The 10,586-nt window shown below is 35.1% G+C and overlaps 1 protein-coding gene across 1 annotated transcript; it reads left to right on the forward strand.

Annotated features, from left to right (window-relative positions):
- Positions 1-5,958: 5,958 nt before the first annotated feature.
- On the forward strand, positions 5,959-8,305 carry LOC115706948 (protein PPLZ12). The gene is made up of 5 exons (XM_030634731.2): positions 5,959-6,348; positions 6,423-6,543; positions 6,646-6,737; positions 7,295-7,391; positions 7,729-8,305. Exons 1-5 carry the CDS (start codon positions 6,163-6,165, stop codon positions 8,097-8,099), a joined length of 867 nt encoding a protein of 288 aa, XP_030490591.1. The 5' UTR covers positions 5,959-6,162; the 3' UTR covers positions 8,100-8,305.
- Positions 8,306-10,586: the final 2,281 nt, after the last annotated feature.

A 10,586-nucleotide genomic window follows, 5' to 3' on the forward strand; every position in this document is an offset into this window, starting at 1 on the left:
CACTATATCTCAGGCTTACAATGTGGGACTAGTCTATAAAAATTCTTTTAAGGGTTCTTGTAGACTAAGTTTGGTGAGCTTCATCTTTACCACTAATTTTTCTTCTTTTTTCCTTTTTGTTACCCTTCACGGGGAGTGTAGGCTTTATATGAGTTATCTCAACCCTTTTCGAGGTTAGTACTCACCGCAATGAGGGAGTGTTAGCTCATTGAGCTTTCTCAACTTCTCCTATGAGTTTCTATCATTTTTTTGAGGGAGCCCTTTGCCACATGGCCTTTCTCGACCATTTCACTTATGTAACTTTCCATTGAGGGAGTACCGAATCTTAGAGCAGTCTCGACCTCTTCTTAGCTACTCATCTTGTTTGAGGGAGCTTTTTGACACTTTGACTCTTTTTTTTGTAACATCTTCTATGGTGTAACCTCTTCGTTGAATGAGTATTAACTCTGAGAGTGATCTCATCCTCTTATCGGTTATTCGTTGTATATAAGGGAGCTTGTGGTCCCTTAGGCTCCGCTCGACCTTTTCCAAGATTTAAAATTGTATTTGGGGAGTTTGTGGCCTCATAGGATGAGCTCAGCCCCTTACGCTGTATTTGTGGCACTTAGAACACACTTTGAATGTTAGAGAATCAATACTCCTTTTAGAGAGGCGTCCCTCTTAGAGTTGTATTTGATTTCTTTTTTATTTTAATATTTTAAGGGAGATGATGATTCTGTGAACCGACTCATCCTCTTGCTTTCAATATTTTAAAGGAGATGATGGCTCTGTGAACCAACTCGACCTTCTGTTGAGTTTTGTTTGTTTCCCTGAGCACGTTTTAGGACTAATTTTGAGGAGGATCCCCCTCATTATTATGAGTGCTCTTCCTTGTGAAACTATCTTTTGGCTTTCACTTTTTTCTTAGACTTTAGGGGTGGTCGATCCCTGTAGTTCTAAGAGTTTTTTTTTTTTTTTTTTTTTTTTTTTTAACTTTGGAAATTTCAAGTGACAAGAGTCATGAGATGTATGAAGAGCGATGAATGCCATAGTGAAAATTAAACATCTCATGCATGAGGCAAATATGTGATTGCCTATTACATATGTTATGTTTGAAGTCCAACCTAAGTGCCTTATTTAATTTAGTTTAATGTACCAAAGGTAAACTTGTCATTGTCAGGAACGCTCTCTCGTATGGTGAAACTTCATTTCGAGGAGCATCTTGGATGTTTTATTTTTACAGACCATAGATTCACTTGATGTGTTGGCTTATGAGCATCGAGAGTGACATCTAATAGACCTAGCTTGTAGGGATTTGACGAGCTTTTTGAAGAACACTCATTGGTGTCTTCTCTTAAGACTCTATTTCCTTCCTCCACACAGTGTATTTCTCATCTCTTTCATTAAAATCGTCTAGGCCATCCAACACTCTTTCAACATATTCTCCCACAGTCTACTCCCAGGGTGTACCCCAACGACTATGGCAAACTTGAGTTCACCTTTCTTCTCTATTTTCTTCTTCTATTCTGAATTAATATGTGTGAATTTGCTATGATGAACATGAGAAGCTAAATAATTTATAGGGATTAAATGGATATTATTTGACATTGATTTATGGTTTTAATGTGATTTAATTTTCTTCCAATTTCTATGTATTCTATTTTATTCGTACTTAATTACTTTTAATTTCTTAATCACCAATTAAATGTTTATGATTTTGATGCAAAATCTTAGAAGTGAGCGTCAATTATGCTATAGTGAAATAGAATCAAATTTTGATATCGGATGAGAGTACCTATATGGTTTGGATAACTTATATGATTTTTGTATTTAATGCATTTTACATGTTTAATTTATTACGAGAGTAGAAAATTTGCATGTAATTGAGATTTATATATCTGAGAAGACTATAATTACTTGACTAAACTTGCTATTGCATAGAATTTAGTAATAGGAATTGAATCATGTTAAACCATAGTCGATAGATACAATTCGTCTGAAAGTTACTTCCAAGATGTGATCGTCCTTGGTCTTAGCCATCTGAACCATTTATACGCGATCTCCTTTTAATGTGATCACAAAACATTGACACCTTGCCTTACATGACACCTTTTTCATCTTCATCAGCTCTTTAAGCGCATCGAGATGGTACTTTGGGTCAGTGATACCATCATATGGTGTCATCTGTGGTTCCTTGAAGTTCGGTGGAAGTGGCACCATTTAAATCTCCCTCGAGAGAGGATTCTTCATCAAACTCCTCATCGTCATTCAAGGCCCCATTCATAGCGATAGCTATCTTTCGATGTAGGTCTTGCGTTTCTGCCTCCAACTCCTTCATCTTTTCGCTCATCCTCCCCCAAGAGTTAGCAAGTGGAACTTGGGTATTTTGTGTGGTTTGCATAGGGCTCGTGGAAGGTACTCCTCTTATCTGAATAGTGTGTGACTTACCACCAAAGCTGACGGATAAGGCCTTCCGCTTATCTTGCTCTTGATGGGGAGCCATAGGTGAGGTGCCCCCTAGTATGGGACCTTGTTAGGATATTTTTAGCCTATTATTTATGTCATTTTTAGAGTTAATTTTCTTCTTTATTGTCATATTTTGGAATATAATTACACTTATTTTTCGTTACTTTCAGGTTTCGACACTTGGAATGTATAAATTGGTCAAATTTTCGAAAAAGATGATCTATAAAATACAGAAAATTGTGAAAGAAAATAAAGCTAAAACTTTAAGCCTAAATTCGACTATATTTTGATCAGATTGTGGAAAAAAGTCAAAACATAAAACTTCTAGATTTCTCTTTCAGCTTTCCGGAGCATCTTGAATCATCTAATTTTGAGCAATATCGAGAGAGTTATGGCTAAAATACTATCAGCTATCGCAACAGGAAATTTTTTTTTAAAAATAAAATAAAAAGATAGCCAAAAAAAATAGTTTTTCAAGTAGAGTTACGATTTTTTTTTTTAAGTTTAAATTTTTAAATATTTTTAGTATATTTTAGGTAACTTTGTTAGCCTATATAAACACATTATTATTAGTATTTTTAGTAGGTTTTCAGAGCTCAAAAAACGTAGAAACTCTTAATTAGAAGCAATTGAGGAGTACGAAAATTGGAGAGCAAAATCAATCACGAAGGCTTTTTCAACTGGGTTTTCAACATTCCTTTCTTCTCTATTTTCTTCTTCTATTCTGAATTAATATGTGTGAATTTGCTATGATGAACATGAGTAGCTAAATAATTTATAGGGATTAAATGGATATTATTTGACATTGATTTATGGTTTTAATGTGATTTAATTTTCTTCCAATTTCTATGTATTCTATTTTATTCGTACTTAATTACTTTTAATTTCTTAATCACCAATTAAATGTTTATGATTTTGATGCAAAATCTTAGAAGTGAGCGTCAATTATGCTATAGTGAAATAGAATCAAATTTTGATATCGGATGAGAGTACCTATATGGTTTGGATAACTTATATGATTTTTGTATTTAATGCATTTTACATGTTTAATTTATTACGAGAGTAGAAAATTTGCATGTAATTGAGATTTATATATCTGAGAAGACTATAATTACTTGACTAAACTTGCTATTGCATAGAATTTAGTAATAGGAATTGAATCATGTTAAACCATAGTCGATAGATACAATTAAAATCGAAAACTCTAACTTTTAATCATCGTTAATTTACTTGCATCCTGTTTTTATTTTTTTCTTTCTAGTTTTAAATTTTCTCTTAAATTTGATATAGCCAAACAAAAGTAAAAAATTAATTTTAAAGTACTTGACTACAATTCTTGTGGGATCGACCTTACTTTTTGTGAGTCTATTACTTGTTTACGATACGTATACTTGCGTGTCAAAAATACCACAATAGACTTCTTGGGTGAAGTCTCTTCCATAGGCTATGGGGTGCTTCTCTCAGCGAAATCCCATCATGGTGGGTAGGCTCGAGTTGTCTCAAATGGCCTGTTAAGCTTTTGTCTCGCAACAGGCTCCTTCCGTGTTCATCTCTCGTGTTGCTATTAGTGGATGACATGGCATCACCTTTGCCAATATATGTAGTTGAGATCTTGTTCCCCACTCGGTGGCTTTCGTGACGAAAGTGTGAGGCTTAGCCTTTGCGTTTGAGTATGCCACTCAACACTTTTTGCATACCAATCACAACAGTTTCTAATCTCTTATTCTTCCAACAGAGGTTGCTTATTTCTGCCTCGTAGCAGTAAGCTCAAGAGCTTGAACTCACTGAGTATGCTTTCTTTTCCTTTCTGGGCCTACTCCTCAAAGTGTCAGGGTTTGGTGGCACAAACGGTGGAAGGCACCGCACCGTAGATGGCCCTCTCGATAGTTGAATACTTCTATCTATGGAGTTAGCTATTGATGTTATTATCGAGTCACGTAGTTCTGTGGGCTGTTTTTGAGTATTTGTGTGGTGGTCCACACTTTGGTTACCCTTTCTTTGGCCCTCTTCGGTGATAGGAGGTTGACGTTCTCTTACTATAGTGGTCAGATGGTTTTCTTCTGAATGAACCCCATTTTCTTAGAGACGATGGCAATTTGTTGACATCTTTAAACTTATAGTGAATGGTTTAGGAACTAACGTAGCTAGATCTTATCGTTCTCACAAACGACACCAAACTATTGACGATGAGAACTCGTCAACTAACTTGTTGGTTGGAAAATCAAACTCAGAATTAATATGAAGAAAAAGATGAAATATAAATTCAAATTGCTATCTCAAAGTAGAGATAAAATGAAAACTTTCTATTACTCTTAATATGGCGGTTACAAGAATAATTTTCCAACCACTTCTTCAATGGAAGAGAGATGTATTTATAGGGAGCTCTAATAGCTACAAAATACAAGTGTTCCAAAAGTTGGGGGACAGGATTACTTTTATAGCATTAAGATCATCACGTCAGACAGGTAGTGTTGCGGTAGTTGTCGGGTGCCAGTTAGTACTCTGAATGAGATAAATAGTGTCTCCATTACTTGTACTTGTCGTGCAACTACTACTTCTTTAGAGGTTGCATGCTTTAGCAACTTCATGATGTGAGTATAACACTTAGGAGAAATAACTAAGTGATGGGTTTATGAGAGATGAGTCTTGTTGTTTAATCTTGGTAGCAACTCCTTCCCCCACCTTTTTGGTGGTCACTCCGTTGTAACATACATACACTGAATGTGATTGCTCCCTTGTATGGAGTAGGTGGTGTTAGGTGATGATTAGGCGAGTCGGGGAACAAGGGAGAGTGAGCGAGGGAGCAGGGAGAGAGTGAGAGTGAGGGAGTGGGGAAAAAGAGAGCTAGGGAGCGGGGAGAGAGTGAGAGTGAGGGAGCGAGGAGAGAGAGCTAAGGAGCAGACAGAGAGTGAGAATGAAGGAGCGGGGAGAGTGAGTGAGGGAGCAAGGAGAGAGTGAGAGTGAGGGAGCGGGGAGAGTGAGTGAGGGAGCGGGGAGAGAGAAGGAGTAGCGGGGAGCTCCCTTGGTGCATGTGGGGAATGACAGGAGTGGGGAGCTCCCTTGGTGCGTGTGGAGAGTGACAGGAGCGGGGAGCTCCAACTCCCTTGGACACACTCAGATCGCGGAGCGATGGCGGGGAGCTAGGGGTGGGGAGCTCCTCGCCAAGGAGCTTAACCCGAGCCTTGACTCCTCCTCGTATCAATTTGTCCCTTTACGTGAGTCGATTTTGCTTTCTTGTCAATATGCTTTTTTAAGTGTACTTCAAAATTTTATACTTAGTGATTTTTTTGAGTATAACACTAATAATTTAAAAAATTACATTTGACAATTTGTCAAGGTTAATACTTCTTATCTATGATTATTTATCACATATTTTTTTAAATTTTTTTAGTTTTTTAAAAGATACCATATTTTAATACAATTTAATTTGCATACATATACATATATCAAAACTCTACTTTTTCTTTTCCCAATATTTTTTAAATAGCCCTATCAAATACTTTACTTTTCATTTAATGTGATAAGCCATGGGCCAAGGCCCAAGCGCAAACTTGAAAGTCCAGCCCAGTAGATGATAGTAATAGTTGGTCTCTGCCACCTCTCTCCCTCCGAGCGGAGACTGGGTAGTAAATAGTGGTACCGAGATACCCGCGTGTCAGCGTTGCAATTCTACGCCGTGCCAGAGAGAGAGAGAGAGAGAGAGAGAGAGAGAGAGAGATGGGAAACTGTTTTGTTACGTGCGTCAGCCAGGCGAGCATAGGCGTCGTCGAGAGATGGGGTCGTTTCGAGAGGTTGGCCGAGCCAGGTCTCCACTTCTTCAACCCTTTCGCCGGAGAATGCCTCGCCGCCGTTATATCTACAAGGATCTGCTCCCTTGATGTCCGCATCGAAACCAAAACCAAGGTTTGTTTGCCTTTTAAGATAAAGATTTATGAATTAACAAAGGGAATGAATAATTGATCATCTTTATTTTTCAGGATAACGTTTTTGTTCAATTACAATGCTCAATTCAATACCGGGTCGTTAAAGAAAATGCTGATGATGCTTATTACGAGTTGCAGAACCCCAAAGAACAGATTCGGGCTTTTGTATTCGATGGTATATTCTTTTATAACAAATGAGAATTGTTCTTTTTTTTTTTTTTAAATAAAAAATAAAAATTGGTACATTAATGTTCTTGGTTTTGATTTCTGGTTCCAGTGGTTCGAGCTATTGTCCCTCGGATGACCTTGGATGAGCTATTTGAACAAAAGGGTGAGGTTGCCCAATCTGTGCTGGAAGAACTTGAGAAGGTATGGTATTATTGTAAAAACTTGCAATGCATTAAATGCGTGATTACTTAACTCTACCTTTCTTGATTTAGATTTATTTTATTAAAGAATAGAAAATTCTTTAATGTTTTTCTTGAAAACAAAAACATTGAAGTTTATAGGGTGTGCTGTGTGAATATGCATACGTATATGTTAGCATGCTGCTATGATTGAAAATGTCAATTTCATGATTATAAGGTTAGAACAGCTTCTGAACATGGTTTGTTAGAAGTATAGTAGGACAATGACTCTTTCTGAAATATCAGTTCACTCAGGTCGCTGTCCAGAATATGTAATAGACTGTTATTTTTCTGAAAAGAAATGTACTGAAACTGCTTGGCTAGGAAAAGTTTTTGCCCACATTGCTTTCATGTCAAATAATTTAAATTCAGTATGGTTGCTGTGTCAGCTTCATCAACTCTGTTTTTGATTTGAAGTATTCTAATGTACCCTTCTATTTGTGATGTTGTATATTTTACACACTTGATTTGGCATGGCATTTGATTCTCATATTATACTTTTTTTTAACCTTGGATTAGGTTATGGTGACATATGGATATAACATAGAGCACATGCTCATGGTTGACATTGTACCCGATTCTCATGTGCGCACAGCAATGAACGAGATTAATAAAGGTCATTATTTATATTTCCTTCTTCCTGTACTTTTATCCAGACAGAGACTAACATTAATGTTTGGAGAATCAAAAAGTTTAAGATTCTTAGTTAAACAGAATTTGAGGACAAATAAAAACCTTGTGGTGTAGTTATATTTGTGAACAATCTGAAATAGTGGAAGGATAGTAATCCGCACTAAACCATAGACATTGCTCGCAATGGTGTAGTTGATCAGTTCTCAATGGTGATCGATTATCAAATATTAATCTGTCACTAACTGGCAACCGGGGAAAGAGTTTTAAAGCTTTTCTTCTCGAATTTGTATGCAAGTAATCAATCTTGTTATGCTTTACAGCTGAAAGGCTCCAACTTGCAAGTGTATACAAGGGAGAAGCAGAGAAGATTCTCCAAGTTAAGCGGGCGGAAGCTGAAGCTGAATCGAAGTACTTGGGAGGAGTCGGTGTTGCAAGGCAGAGGCAGGCGATCACAGATGGCTTGAGAGAGAACATAGTGAACTTCTCTCACAAAGTTGAAGGCACTTCAGCTAAGGAGGTTATGGATCTTATCATGGTCACTCAGTACTTTGACACCATTAAAGACCTTGGCAGTTCGTCAAATAACACTACTGTGTTTATACCCCATGGTCCTGGTCATGTTAGGGACATTGGTGAGCAGATACGTAATGGACTTATGGAGGCAAACAGCGCCAAACTCAATACTGATTAGTTTTTTTTTTCGCATTTCTCAACTTTTATGGAGTACAGAATTTTTATTTGTCTTACTTTTTGTGGTTGAAATTCAACGTAGGTATGACTATACAAGTTATCATAAATAATAGTACGTTGATATATGATTTCCAAAGGTACTTTGGAACGTGTAAATTTTTGAAACAATTGCAAATAATAGCCTTTAAGTTATAATATTTTGCATCACAGGCAAAGTGACCAATTATAGTCCTGTCTCTTGCGAAACAGTAAGACTTTTTTTTTTATTTTTATTTATAATTTTTATTCTTCTTCTTTCGATAGTATAAGCAATTATTATTTAAATGGATACTAATATTGTGTCAACTATCAAGTGGATGATGTACTTGGAATATATTTGGATTGTGGATAGGAGAGGATACAACTAAAAAGATGTTTTGAAATGCCCGATAGGAGAGGATACAACTAACAAGATGATTTGGGTTCTCTCTGTATATTTTTATGCATATATTAAAAAAATTATTATCATAAAAAATGTTCTTTTTTCTTATATAAAAATTGAAAAGTAGTACTAGTACATAGATATATTTTCATTTCCAAGCTTAGAAAAATAAATGGAAATTTTTTATTAATATACGTAATACACATAATAATAACATAAATAACCTTGATTAATTTATTTGTCTTCTAGTAACGTGACACATCATCTCTACCGTAATACTAAAAAAATCTCATAGCGAAATCCAAAAGGAAACCCGGCATCTCGCTCCATGAATGCGGATCCTTTGAACAGTATGTGAAACACAATACCAGAAACGAAACCTTTAAATTTACTTCCCTGCGATTATAGAATATCAAAATCACAACTTAGAATCATTCTTAAAAAAACTCCATTAATGAACAAAAAAGCTTCGTTCACAAACAACACAACATCAATCAATCATTCATAAGTGAAATCGTTGCTTAAACTATAGACAAGATTTGCAAAATCGTTTCACTAAGAATATATATAAGATCAAAGTCATAATTCAAGACCATTCTCACCAATAAAAACTCCATTAACGAACAAAAAAACTTCGATTACAATCGCCACAAGATCGATCACGAGTTCAGTACCGAAATTGTTCCTTAAATTACCAAAAATACCTAAAAATTAGAGATGGAATCGTTGCTGGATAAAGGAACAACTCAATCGACAGTTTAGAAAAATTGATCCAAAACTTACTCTGTTTTTTTTTTCTCAATTTCAGAAGTAACTTTTTGGTTACTTATGATGCTGATAAGAAACTAATTAGTTACTTTTTCATAAAAAATATATTTTGGTTACCTCTAAAATTTATTTGGAACACCTTAATAATCAATGAGTTATTTTTAGGTTTTATTAATACGAATGAGCATCTTCAAGTTTATTTTTGCGTAAAAAAAATATTGTTATTATTATTGTTCCATCTTTTCTCATCAATCAACTAACATATACTATAAACCAATAATATAGCTTCTTCCTCCTGAATTCTATTTCTTTTTTTAACATTTTTGCGTTTTCAAAAGTAACAATTTGGTTATTTATACTGCCGATAAAAAACTAATTAGTTACTTTTACATTAAAAAAACTTTATTTTTATATTATATAATTTTAGATGCAAATTGGTTACCTCCAAAACTTATTTGTAAGTATCTTATAATCAAATAATTATTTAAGTTATATTATTGTATATTATTTAAAATATATTTGGGTAACCTTAAAGTTTATTTTTGGAACTAATGAATTGTCATGTATTATAATAAGCTACAATTTTTATGTACCAACTGTGTTTTTTTTTTTTTTTTGAGATAAATGTATTTTATATACTTTTTTGTTACTTTGAAACCAATGTATTTATTTTTAGATTATATTACATTGTTTTATTGTTTTAAATACTTTTAGGTTACTTTTTTATTTTTTTTTGTAATAATATTTATTTACAAAAGGTGATGAGAACACTGCCTATTTTTTTGCCAGCTTGAAGAAAAGAAGAGAAGAAAATCGAATTGTAAGCTACACATCTGAGCAAGGTACTTTGATAGATAGCTATTCGGAGGTGGTGAAGCACTTTGTTGATCACTTTCAAGGCTTTATGGAGAGCCAGAGCACAACTTGTTCTAAGCTTAACTATGACTGTCTTGACCAAGGCAACAAGTTGAATCTTGATCAGCAGCTGTTACTAATCAGGCCATTTACCATGAAGGAGATAAAGAGAGCTTTATTCAGTATTCCTAACTCCAAAAGCCCCGGTCCAGATGGGTTCGGATCTGCTTTTTTCAAGGAACTTTGGCCAGAAATAGGCACTGAAGTTAGTAATGCAATTCTTCAGTTCTTTGAAACAGGCAATATCCCTTCTCAGCTGAATGAAACTGTGCTATCTATGGTGCCAAAAAAGGAGGTCCCTACCAAAGCTGTTGACTATAGACCAATAGCTTGTTGTAGTACTCTATACAAATGTATTACAAAGCTCATTTGTCTTAGGTTAAC

This window comes from Cannabis sativa, chromosome 1, assembly GCF_029168945.1.
Source record: "Cannabis sativa cultivar Pink pepper isolate KNU-18-1 chromosome 1, ASM2916894v1, whole genome shotgun sequence".
Taxonomy (NCBI): Eukaryota; Viridiplantae; Streptophyta; class Magnoliopsida; order Rosales; family Cannabaceae; genus Cannabis; species Cannabis sativa.